The 13,703-nt window shown below is 37.3% G+C and overlaps 2 protein-coding genes across 2 annotated transcripts; both read left to right on the forward strand.

Annotated features, from left to right (window-relative positions):
• Positions 1 to 769: 769 nt before the first annotated feature.
• On the forward strand, positions 770 to 5,597 carry LOC128512136 (UDP-glucuronosyltransferase 2C1-like). The gene is made up of 6 exons (XM_053485257.1): positions 770 to 1,640; positions 3,762 to 3,910; positions 4,303 to 4,434; positions 4,696 to 4,783; positions 4,859 to 5,078; positions 5,217 to 5,597. Exons 1-6 carry the CDS (start codon positions 917 to 919, stop codon positions 5,497 to 5,499), a joined length of 1,596 nt encoding a protein of 531 aa, XP_053341232.1. The 5' UTR covers positions 770 to 916; the 3' UTR covers positions 5,500 to 5,597.
• Positions 5,598 to 7,923: 2,326 nt separating this feature from the next.
• LOC128512138 (UDP-glucuronosyltransferase 2C1-like) lies at positions 7,924 to 13,341 on the forward strand. Its single transcript, XM_053485258.1, has 6 exons — positions 7,924 to 8,683; positions 10,829 to 10,977; positions 12,030 to 12,161; positions 12,406 to 12,493; positions 12,629 to 12,848; positions 12,983 to 13,341. Exons 1-6 carry the CDS (start codon positions 7,960 to 7,962, stop codon positions 13,263 to 13,265), a joined length of 1,596 nt encoding a protein of 531 aa, XP_053341233.1. The 5' UTR covers positions 7,924 to 7,959; the 3' UTR covers positions 13,266 to 13,341.
• The last annotated feature ends 362 nt before the right edge of the window (positions 13,342 to 13,703 follow it).

The raw sequence follows: 13,703 nt of genomic DNA on the forward strand, positions 1-13,703 counted from the left end.
TGCATCGAGGCTGTAGCAGATTGTAAAATTTATTGAAGGAGTTTGAAATACTTCTGTAGGACACCATCAGGTCTGATAAACTTAAAATTCCAAAATCATCAAATTATAAAATTGTATATTCTGAAGTTGAACTATTCGTCCAGTTAATGTGCTGCCAACACTACTTTTGCAGAAGAAATGTATAAGACAGATAGTTGGCCAAGTTCATTGCAAGTCGTTGGGATTGTGTGAGGAAGCACCACCCTGGTCACCATGTGATATGAATCAATTCATACCAGCCTTTTATTGGAAATAAAGTTCAACTTGCTTTGTTCTTTTATGGCCCTTGTTATTGTGGTGCATTCTGTGTGTAAGCTCAGAAACCTGATCCTCTTACAGTCATGAGTGCATATGAGAGAGCTGCTTTTTGCCTTCTCCTCCTGGTTGGTCTGAACCAGACTCAAATGTATGTAACAGCAGGGAAGATCCTCACCTGGCCTGCAGAATTCAGCCACTGGGTCAATGTTAAAATCGTCATAGACGAGCTCATAGCAAGAGGACACAGTGTCACGATTATTAAGTCATCCTATACAATAACCCCCCCCCCACCCGTCTCTTCCTTCTCCCCTCTCTCCATCTCACACCAGCCATGATTCTTTTTAAAGGTGAAGTGCAGGTTAATTTGTTTTATTTATAAAGTTCAAGATATTATAATATATCACTGTATAATATCGTGAAGTTAAAGCTCAAGATGTTAATTTTATAATGTGTAGATTTCATAGTAGACAGCATTCTATTTTGTACTTACTCCAGCTCTGGTGGATTGCATAACTTTGGAGGGTTTTCCCGTTTCCTGTAGTTCGTTGGCCGAGCCATGAGTCACATGCCTCCTCTAATGTTTGCTGTGTGAGCTGAGCTCTCTCATTCTTCAGCCATTATGAGTGCATGCAAGAGAGCTGTTTTCTGCTTTCTCTTCACACTAAGTCTAAGTCAGTGTGTGACGGCAGGGAAGATCCTTGTCTGGCCTGCAGATTTTAGCCACTGGCTCAACATTAAAACCATCATAGACGGACTCATAGCCAAAGGACACAATGTGACAGTTGTTACCTTCAGTTCTACACCATTCATGAAGACAGATCAGTCTATGGGATACAAGCTGGAGATCATACAGGTTCCCTACACCAAACAAGATATCGCTGACGGCTTGGACAGAGCGTTGAACTACTGGATGTATAACTTGACTACTGATAACCCGATCCAGGGTTTTTTCAAGCTCAAGGAGATGACTGATGTGCTCACAGAGCAGAATCAAGTAATGTGCAGGAAGCTTTTTGAACATGAAGATCTGCTGGAGAAGTTGAGAAAGGAACAGTTTGAGGTTCTTCTGATCGACCCTGTTTATATGTGTGGGGATCTGCTAGCACAGAAACTAAATCTTCCATTTATTATTAGTTTTAGGTGCAGTTTAGCAAGTGTCATTGAGCGTCTCTGTGGGCAGCTACCAGCACCACCATCCTATGTCCCAGCGGTCGGTTTGAGCTACACAGATCACATGGATTTTGTACAGAGACTGATAAACTTTGTGTTTATTGTCTCTTTGGATATAACTCATACACTTATGGTCAAGGCAAAATGGGACTACATCTATACTGAAGTCCTAGGTAAATTTAATGCGTCTGTTTAATACAATGAAAATATGTTAAGTGTTTTGAAAATAATTTATTTATAAAGAAAAGAAGTGATTTTTTTTTTTTTACAGCGCAGGGTGATTGTTTAATAGTGAAGTCAATCACAGTCATAGTATGATTGATCACAATTTTAAAATACAAGATTTACTTGTATTAATAACGTGCAATGTTGAAATAAGGAGATGCGTGACAAATAGGTTGAAGGAAACATATAATGCAGTTTTAAAGTTACAGTATCTTAAACATTAAACCCATAAAACCCAAGCGCCACAGATATGTAGCATGGGTCAATTTTATAACGTGTTAATTTTTCCCACTACTAGAATATACATACACACACATAAAAACAACCAAAAAACACATGATCATTTGTATCTGTGCTAGTTTTTGCCTATATGACCTTTGTTGTTTGTTTGTTTGTTTTACTTAGTCATATTTGGTTAGTTAATTAAAATGTTATTAATCTCAATTGATTGCATTACCTATTTCGCGATAAAAATACAATGTTTCTCTATACTGCACAATCCAGAGCCCTATATAAGTTTTTTTTAAAGCAAAACAAATAAAGGCTAAAATGCTCAGTTTCAAGGGCTACCATTTAACAAATGTTAAATTAATATCTCTCGTATGGTTAATCCCTGCAGCAGGAATCATATTGTGACCCCTTTGTGTTTCTATAGTGGTAGCATTTGGCTAGGATGTGCTTTTTTTAAAAAACACATACTGAGTGTATGAGTGCAGTTGCCATTTATCATTGATTAGGCGCGCTGTTACATAGGGGTAGTTATGGCTACTTACTGATGTCCAGTCCTCTGCAGTAAGTGCAATAAAGGTAGATTATGCCAACTGCTTTTTGTTTATTCGTTTGTTTTAACAGTTTTTATTAGTAACCCCATGATCTTTGACCCTAATGGTTTCCCATAATCACAGCGAGGTTACACGTCTATGCGATAATGGCAGGTGGAACATCATCCGATGTAATTACATTAATTAGTAAGTAACCATAAACCTAATCAGTGACAAATGAGTCATTTACTCTAGGCATCTTAAAAACAGAAGAAATTCCGCTATCCAAGTTGCAAAATAAATAACGGACATGGTCCTCATTATAGGAGCAGGCCTCGCAATATGATTGCTGCTGTAAGGAGTTTACCATTTAACATTTGTTACAAAATGTTAAGGTTTAAATTTTTATAAAACTGCATAGTCTGTTCTTGTAACCAGTTCATCATGCATTTCTGTATTCCAACATTGCACATTTATAATACAAGAAAATCTGACACACAAACACACACACTCACACACGTATATATAAATACAGGGTGTTTGAGATATAAATATCTGAGTGACTACATGTTCTGGGCAAACAAAATTAAATAGGCTTCATGTTGAAAAATAAACGATTTATTTAGCAAAATTCCAACAACATTTTCAAACGGATATAGATTTTATAACCGATTTCACAAAGTTTCAAAATGTTCATTATGCGCAACTCCTATGACATAACACACGTCAAGTCAGTTGTCCAGCTCCTGCTGAACACGCAGTAGCACATCTTGCAAAACATTCTCCAGCGTCTCAGTGATTCTCTGCTTGAGTTCCTCTAGGCTTATATATACTGTAACTGTACTGTATTTATATTTATACTGTATGTATATGGCACATAACTGTTCATTACATTATTTTTACTCTCAACATTTTGATTTCAGTTATGGTGGAGTTTAAACTTTAGGCAGAAGGTATTTAAGTACTGCAATATAAGTACTGCCAGGCCAAACTATTTACTGGATGATTAGCTTGTAGTTTGCAGGTAGCAGTCATTTGACAACAATTAATTGGTTAACGCTGGGTTCTAAGAAAAGCCCCATAGGGTGTACGTAGCTGATCTTTTTTTGCACATCTCGAATGTATTGTATTATAGTGCAAAACTAACCAGTAAGGGGGTTTTTTGAAAAAACTTTTTTTCCCTATAAAATAGTCATTTGCTTTTGATGATAAAACTGTCTTTTCTGTCTATGACACGATGTGTTTCCTGACATTATAATCATTGATAAAAATAAAACTTGCCATCTTTTTTTTTTCTGTTCTTCACAGGCAAACCTACCTCACTGTGTGAAACTATGGGCAAAGCTGACATCTGGTTAATCCGAACTTATTGGGACTTTGAATATCCACGGCCACTCCTGCCAAACTTTAAATTTGTGGGTGGATTACATTGCAAACCAGCAAAACCTCTACCAAAAGTAAGCTCGCTCTAAAGAATGTATGCAGTCTGTATTAAGCCTTTTCTAGAGTAAACAGGCTTATCATAAAGGTTAAAGGTTTCAAATCTCTCAAAGATCTGTAATAAAAGTCAGGAGACTAAATGGATGGGAGTAAAGATCAACTCTCCATACACATGGGGAATTAACACTTCCAACAATGTATACTTACAGTTCAAGCATTAAAAGGTTTAAAAGACATTGTTGCTAAAAAAAATTTTTTTTTTGTTCCCCATACATTATTTATATTGATATCCATATTGGGAAGCTGCAAGACTTTATTTTAACTGTGAAAATCTTATCCCAGCCCATTACAGGATTGTACAACCACCATGCATCTTTTTTTATAAATAACTATGCTTTTTTATTTGTAGGAGATGGAGGAATTTGTCCAGAGCTCAGGAGATGATGGTATTGTAGTGTTTTCACTGGGATCCTTAATAAAAAACCTCACCAAAGAGAGAGCGAATACCATCGCTTCAGCACTTGGCCAGATTCCCCAAAAGGTCTGAGTTTACACAACTAACAATGCACATCTTGATTAATAATCACATTATCTACTTTCTGAGAATGAAACACCCAAAGTTCTTTAGTTATTTGGGCAAAATAAATATAATGGAAGTGCTGGCCCTTTGATAAAACAAGTATTGTTGGTCACCTTTTTCTTCCACCAACTAAAAAATGTCGACAGACTACTCTAAAAGTGCTAATGTAGACCAGGATAAGTCCACTAATTCTTAAGGCCTGAATGCTGTCTGTAATTTCAGGTCTTGTGGCGATACGCAGGGGAGAAACCGGAAACCCTTGCTCCTAATACAAGAATCTATGACTGGATTCCTCAAAATGATTTACTAGGTAAGAAAAATTCCAATATGTAAATTTAATATTACATTTTGTTGAAGTAAATACAATTAAGATTGGTATCTACAGGACATCCTAAAACCAAGGCCTTCGTCTCCCATGGTGGGACTAATGGAATATATGAAGCTATTTATCATGGAGTTCCAATGGTGGGCCTGCCGCTGTTTGGTGATCAACCTGGCAATTTAAATCAAATGAAAACTAAAGGAGCTGCTGTTATGCTTGACTTCAGAAAAATAGAGAGCAGGGACTTGACGCAGGCTCTCAATGACGTCATAAACAATCCATCGTGAGTTTTTTTTTTTTACCTGAAGTTGATTTTGCCAAATTTGGTGATACACTGAAAGCAAGTGTCTGAATTAATTAAACTTCCCACAGCCTTTATACATAAACACATTTATACTAGGTATTCCATTTCTTTCCACAGATACAAAGAGAGCATGATGAGGTTATCCCGAATCCATCATGATCAACCAATGAAGCCGCTAGACCAGGCGGTCTACTGGATAGAGTTTGTGATGCGCCATAAGGGGGCCAAGCACCTCAGGGTCGAAGCCCATAACCTCACGTGGTATCAGTACCACTGCTTGGATGTGGCAGCCTTTTTACTTTTTGTAATTGCACTGGTTGTGTTCATCTTTGTAAAAACGTGCAGTTGGCTCTTCCGTAAATGTTTCAGAAAGACCCCAGGAAAAACCAAGAAGGAGTGAAGCAAGTGTATGTGAATGTATTAATGATTATTGTCATACTACTGTCATTTTTTAATAGATGCTTTAGGAATAAAACACCCTGTGTGTATAGAGTACAGTATGGTTTGTCCAGATTTTTTTTTCAGTACTATTTAAAACAAATTCAGAAATTAGAGATCTAAGTTTTGTTCTTACTCCAGCTGTGGTGGATTTTGCAACTCTGTAGGGTTTTCCTGTCTCCTGTAGTTCTTTATATCGAGCTCTGCCTCCTCTAATGTTTATTGTGTAGGTTGAGCTCTCACATTCTGTAGCCATTATGAGTGCATGTTAGAGAGCTGTTCTCTGCTTTCTCTTCACGCTCGCCCTGAGTCAATGTGTGACGGCAGGCAAGATCCTCATCTGGCCTGCAGAATTCAGCCATTGCAGTCAAAGGTTTGGACACATCTTCTTTTTCAGTGTTTGAGTGCTACCACAACTACTGCACAAATCCATATTATGACAGTTCCCTTATTAAGAAATGAAAGTCAGTCCATACAGAAAATCTCAAGAACTTTGAATGAATAACCAAAATCATCAAACGCTATGATGAAACTGGCTCTCCTGAGGACCGTCCCATGAAAGGAAGGCCAAGAGCTACCTCTGAAGAGTTTATTAGAATAACCAGCATAAGAAACTGCCAAATTACATCATCTCAGGTTAGAGCCCACATACAGTAAATGCTTCCTGGAATTTAAGTGGCAGACATGCTTGGGCCAAAAAAACACAGGAATGGTCTTTAGATCAGTAGAAAACTGTCATTTGGTCTGATGAATTCAAAGTTAATTTAAGAGTTCTAACTGCAGTCTTTTTGTCATGCATAGGAAGGGTGAGCAGACAGAATGAGTATAGAGGAGGAGATGTGATGGTGTGGGGGTGCTTTCATTGTGACATTGTTGATGACACACCTGTAGTGTTCCTTGTTTGCAGGTTGTGACAAGCCAGCTTTGTGACTGCAAACGGGACTTCTTATGGCTTTCCTTTAACAATGTCATTCTTCCTGCCACTATTCTATAAAGGCCAGATTTTTGGAGCACACGACTAATACTTGTCCTGTTTACAAATTTTCTGAGCTGACCTGAGCTGTGGATCTCTGCAGTTCCTTTAGAGTTACCATGGGCCACTTCTCTGTTTCTCTGATTAATGCTCGCTTTGTCAGTTTAGGTGGACAGCCATGTCTTGTTAAGATTTGCGTTTGTGCCATATATTGCATTTTCTGATGATGGGTTAAAGAGTGGTCCATGAGATGTTTAAATTTGGGATATTTACTTTATCCCTGACCCATCTGGTGTGTTCCTTGGGCTTCATAATGAGGTTTGTTCACAAATGCATAATCCCATATTTGTTCCGTCATAATACAATGTCGAATACAATTAAAACAAAGAAAAAACATTGATTGAGAAGATGTAGACAAATTTTTGACAAGTACTATATACAATATATAGTATATAATACAATAACAAGTTGCATCTACAGGACATCCTGAAACCAAGGCCTTTGTCACCCCTGGTGGGACTAATGGATTATATGAAGCTAATTATCATTTTCAGTGGTGGGCCTGCCGTGGTTTGGTGATCAGTTATATTGTAAAAATAAATAAATAAAGATATTCAATCAAATTCAATATGTTATGTATAAATATATAAATAAATATATTGTTGAATATAAAATTACATACATTAAGAAATACGTTTAAATATAGTTAAATATATTTCTCAATATATGAAAAGCATCAATTTCTTATGTATTTTTTAATATATAAGTAATATATTAATAAGTAATATATTTATAATGAATTATTTATAAATAATATATTAATACAATATATTATCCTGTATATTGTGAATATATTTTTATATAAATATTTTTTTTCTGTTAATTATTAGTTAGAATCAGTTAGTGTAGCAAAGAGAAATATTAACATTATAAATCTTTTTAAATTACCAGTGTTGAGTGGTGATCAGAACACTAAATCATTTAATATATTGATAGTTAATAATATAAACAAATGTTTGTGTGTGTGTGTGTGTGTAAGAGATAATAATGTGGGATCTGTTGCTCACCCAGCTTATGAGTAAATGAAGAGGCCAGGGCTTATTATCAGGGTTTTTTTATGCTTTTAATCAGCATAAGACCGAACATAACCCCATAAAAGTTATTTTCTTGTAAAAATTTTGTTCACAAGACTCTCCTGTTACTGCTATCATCAGTGCTGGCACTGGAGACCCTTCTGTAAATATTATGCTTTTCAAAATACTTCACCAAATCAGTAATTATAAGATGTAGACTGTGTGCAGCTTTCTATTTTGCTCTTACTCCCGCTGTGGTGGATTGCGCAACTCTGAAGGGGTGTCTTCCTGTTTCATGTAGTTCCTGTTAGACGAGTCACGTGCCTCCTCTAATGTTTGCACTGTGTGAGCTGAGCGCTCTCATTCTTTAGCCATTATGAGTGCATGTAGGAGAGCTGTTCTCTGCTTACTCTTCACGCTCAGTCTGAGTGAGTGTGTGACGGCAGGGAAGGTCCTCGTCTGGCCTGGATATTTCAGTCACTGGCTCAACATTAAAACTATCATAGGCGAGCTCATAGCCAAAGGACACAATGTGACACTTGTTACCTACAGTGCTACACCGTCTGTAGAGGCAGATCAGTCTATGGGATACAATATGGAGATCATACAGGTTCCCTACACCAAACAGGAATTTGTTGATGCCTTGGACAGAGTATGGAAGTTCTGGATGTATAACCTGACAGTTGACAACTCGATCCAGAGTTTTTTCGAACTCAAGGAGATAACTGAGGTGATCACAGAGCAGGGTGAAGTAATGTGCAGGAAGATTTTGGAACATGAAGATTTACTGGAGAAGTTGAGAAAGGAACAGTTTGATGTTCTTCTGATAGACACTGTTGTTCTGTGTGGGGAAATACTAGCAGAGAAACTAAATCTTCCATTTATCATTAGTATTAGGGCTAGTTTAGCGAGTGCTATTGAACGTATCTGTGGGCAGCTACCGTCACCACCATCCTATGTCCCAGCGGTCGGTCTGAGCTACACAGATCACATGGATTTTCTAGAAAGACTGAAAAACTTTTTGTTTGTTCTCTCCATGGATATACTACATATATTTATAGTCAATGCGAAATTGGACCACATCTATACTGAAATCCTAGGTAAATTTAATGCTTTTGTTTAATACATAAAAAATTATAATTCAGATTTTAAATATGATGTAAGTATAAGAAAAATAGTTATAAATGTTTACAAATTTTCATTAGTGCATTTTTTTGCATACTGTATGTATTACAGTTGAAGGATTCAGATCATCAAAAGATGATCAAAATTTTGGATCATTTTCTTGTTGCATAACGCAGAGTGCTTGAGATTAAGGTTATGAACTGATTGCCAGACATTCTTCATAATTTTTTGATAGAGCACCGAAGGTATAGTTTCTCCAGGTCGTTCAGGTTCTAAAGTTGCAAAACAACCCCAGACTTTCAAACTTCCAACAACTGTTTATGTTCCTTTTACGAAATGCTGTGTTATTTACAGTACCTAACTTTTACACATTTAATGGCCTGGGCCTTTGCTTCATGGTGGCATATTTTTGTTCAGATACAGGACCGTGTGTTTAGCCTCGAACTCCTGGGTTTAAGGGAAAGTTGTTACAATGCTGGATCAATTCATCTGACTTTTACTGGATCCATCCAGTGGACCAATTACCAAATAAATAAGACTCTTCTATGATGCCATAACGAAGCATTTTGGTTACTTTTTCTTTGATGTCATGATGACCCGGTCTCTGTAGGGACATTGGTCGACAAACATACCTGGTGGGGTTTTGATGTCATGCTGCAAAAGATGAGTAAGCTCCGATTTCATGGACAACATATCCTGAAACTGGTCCATTAGCTCCCATAACTCTTGGTGCTGAGATGGCGTAAGGTTGTCTCCCTGCTAGATCAAATCTTGTCCCTGTGGCTCAAAAGATACAGAACCACTCGGTCCCCTGGCCGAGACTCTTGGAGTTGTGCTGGCCGATCGTACACTCAACGCTGTTCTGCCTAGGCTTTTTCCATTTATTTTCACACAATAGGAAGTACATACTATCCTGTTTTGCATATATTGAACGTACTCGACTATAGAGCGAAATGGGAACGGGTGTTCCTGACAGGCCTCTTTTGCCATATCCTGCAGACCGCAGGGTCTCCTTTCAAATAGCCGCTTAAACACCGTAAAGCTGGTGGAGGTTGAGGCGTCTTCCTGATGGCAAAAAGAACATACAGGAGCAGATGATCCGAGTCCTGCCCTTTTTTACATGCTACAGCATAATTTTGAGCGTTTGATTGAATCTCGCCACCCGTCCATCAGTTTGGGGTTAAGCCAGGTGTATAACAATCTCAATCTTACTTTGTGGAATGAGTAGGAGATCCCTTGGCTCACCTCTTACAGAATACGCTCTATGAAATTCAGGAGCCACCCCAGGAAATATTATATCAGTTTAGGACAATGTCTTTCTGTGCAGCTAAACACCTTTATATTACACAATAATGTTAATCTGATAATGGCCTTGGCTATAAATCTGGTGTAAAAGAAGCAGCTTTAAAAATACAGTATCTTGATATTTATGATAACTTTTAGAGAACTGTGACCTTTGTTGACCTAAACATTAATTACCAATTGTTTTAAATGGTATGGAGTAACTCTTTACATGCATAGCCATTTATCCCCACACATATCCACTGATAGTGTGTGGTCAATAAATTAACTGTATATTGAGCAAAAACAACTTGTTATCATCATTTCCTGATTTAGCCATCATCATTTCATTTGATTCAGTAATGAGGAATAGATCATCAGGTCACTTGCTGCTGAGCTTGTCCAAAACTGCACTCAGTGGTAATGTTTTAGCGCTTCCCGGTGAATACAGTCACTGGCACTAAATATGCGGAATTGTTGAAGAGCTTCTTTCTCAAATCCTTATCAAGTTGGATCAAAACATAAGGTGGTCTTTGGGAGATGCTCACAGATGTTCTTGAGTTGCCTCTGGTGATGTTCTGCTGAGCCATACCAACCATGCAGTTCCCTCTACCACAGCACAGGGATTCTATCTGAATTTTATTTTGATTTAAAGGACAATAAATGTAACTGTGGTGATTTGTGTACACTTCTCCACTTTACACAAACTGTTAATCAAAGTGCACAGGTGGTTTTGAAAAAAAGAATAAAAACATAGAACATACCATTGTTTCACACAGTGTTTTCTGACATTATAATTGTTGAACAAAAAATGCCAAATTTATTCCTTTTCTTCATAGGCAAACCTTCCTCAGTATGTGAAATTATTGGAAAAGCTGACATCTGGTTAATCCGAACTTATTGGGACTTTGAATATCCACGGCCACTCCTGCCAAACTTTAAATTTGTGGGTGGATTACACTGCAAGCCTGCAAAACCTCTACCAAAAGTAAGCAGTCCCTATTACACCCTTTCTACAGTACATGTAATCATGCTTATCATAAAGTTAAAGGTTTATAATCTCACAATAATCTATAATAAAAGTCAGGGGACTAAGGACACTATAATAAAGGTCAGCGGACTTAAATTGGTCTATATACACTAGGGCTGTGTATTGGCAAGGGCCTCACGATACGATACGTATCACGATACATGGGTCACGATACGATAAATCACGATATATTGCGATACAATACATATTGTGATATATTGCAATAGTTTGTATTAGTATGTGTGTCACATTATATTGACAACTTGATAAAGTAGGCAGACGAATTAAAATTCCAATTCCAATTTTTTTTTCCATCCATTCCAATTCATTAGAACGGCACAGTGTGATTGAAGTCCATATTGTTATAAAACACTTAACACTTAAACATTCAACTAAAATATATATGCCACTAAAGTTACATATAAATTAAATAAACAATTTATAAAACTAAAATAAATTTAAGCAAAAAAATTTAAGTTCATCAAGTAAACATAAAACTGGAACATAATGCTTTAATATGAGGTATTCATTGTCACCAAACTGTTAGACCAAAAACTCTCTTGCCTTCAAACTATTAGACACTTAAGTGTAGTATCGATACTCGAGGTTTGACTATCGATACACTATCGTAAAATAAATTATCGCGATAGTTAGATGTATCGATATTTTTGCACAGCCCTAATATACACATGGACAATTAACACATCTTATACCCACTGCCCAAACCCCAGCCACTCCCAAGCCTGGTTAAAATGGTTGGGTCAGAGAAGGCATCCGGGGTAAAACCTGTGCCAAGTTGTTGTGTGGATTGATTATTCCTCTGTGGTGACCGCTCAATGGGAGCAGCCATATGACTAACAACAATTAACAACAGTATATACTATATATTGACATTCATATTGTAAAGACACAAGATATGAGCTGTATCATTTTATTTTAGCTGTAAAACTTCATTGTCTCCATTGTTAGACAGGATTTTACAATCACAAACTTTGTCATTTGATTTGTAGGAGATTGAGGAGTTTGTCCAGAGTTCAGGAGATGATGGTATTGTAGTGTTTTCACTGGGCTCTATGATAAAAAACCTCACCAAAGAGAGAGGGAACATCATCGCTTCAGCACTCGGCCAGATTCCACAAAAGGTAAATTTACCAACACACATCTAAATCTAATTTATGGATTTATAGATTTGTTAAGTTGTTTGGACAAAATAAATATAATGAAAGTATTTCATTGATTGACCCTATGGTATAGGAGGTAATGCTGGTCACCTTTTTCTTTCACCAACCATAAAATGTCGCCAGACTACCCTAAATTTCTAGTAGGTGTTTACTCATAAAGTCCACTCATGAATTCCTCGGGCCTGAATGCTGTCTGTAATTTCAGGTCTTGTGGCGATACGCAGGGGAGAAACCGGAAACCCTTGCTCCTAATACAAAAATCTTTGACTGGATTCCTCAAAATGATTTACTAGGTAAGGAAAATTTCCATATATACATATATATGTACAGTATATACCTATATATATATATATATATATATATATATATATATATATATATATATCAAATTCTGTAAAAGTTATTACAGTAACGATTTATACCTGCAGGCCATCCTAAAACCAAAGCCTTCGTCTCCCATGGTGGGACTAATGGATTATATGAAGCTATTTATCATGGAGTTCCAATGGTGGGCCTGCCGCTGTTTGGTGATCAATCTGGCAATTTAAATCGCGTAAAAACTAAAGGAGCTGCTGTTATGCTTGACTTCATCAAAATGGAGAGCAAGGACTTGCTGCAGGCTCTCAATGATGTCATTAACAATCCATCGTGAGTTTTTTTTCAGCTGAAGTGATGTTGCCAAATTTCAAGATACTTTAGGAGCAAGTGTCCGAATCAATAAAACTTCTCTCAGCCTTTATACATATACACATATGTACAAGTTTTTTAATTTCTTTTCACAGATACAAAGAGAGCATGATGAAGTTATCCCGAATCCATCACGATCAACCGATGAAGCCGCTAGACCGGGCAGTCTACTGGATAGAGTTTGTGATGCGCCATAAGGGGGCCAAGCACCTCAGGGTCGAAGCCCATAACCTCACGTGGTATCAGTACCACTGCTTGGATGTGGCAGCCTTTTTAATTTCTGTAATTGCACTGGTTGCGTTTATCTTTGTAAAAACATGCAGTTGGCTCTTCCGTAAATGTTTCAGAAAGACCTCAGGAAAAAGCAAGACAGAGTAAAGTGTATGTGAATGTACTGAATTACTGTTATGTTTTAAAATATGTTTTAGGAATAAAACACCATGACCATGTGAATACAGAGTACTGTATAATTTGTCCAGATTTACTTACAAATGATTCCCATCTCTTGACCCCCTCCACCATCCCCAGTGTGCACCTTGGCAGCTGCTTCTCCTCAACCTTTTTCTGCTTAATAACATTGGCGCCCCCTCTCCTCAAGCCTTTCTCCACATATCCCAAATCTGCCTTCCTAATCCCACCCCTCATCTTTTCAATCCAAATCTCTCCTCTATTTAAGTAAACACTCGTTTACACATGTTATATGTCTCTTTCACACTTTCCAGACACTCCCCTATTCATTCCAAGGCATCCGTGTGTTCATCCTGATCTGTCTTGCACTATGGCTGTCTGCATAGAGAACTTTTTTAAAGAGCTTTT

Source organism: Clarias gariepinus, chromosome 24, assembly GCF_024256425.1.
Source record: "Clarias gariepinus isolate MV-2021 ecotype Netherlands chromosome 24, CGAR_prim_01v2, whole genome shotgun sequence".
Lineage (NCBI taxonomy): Eukaryota > Metazoa > Chordata > Actinopteri > Siluriformes > Clariidae > Clarias > Clarias gariepinus.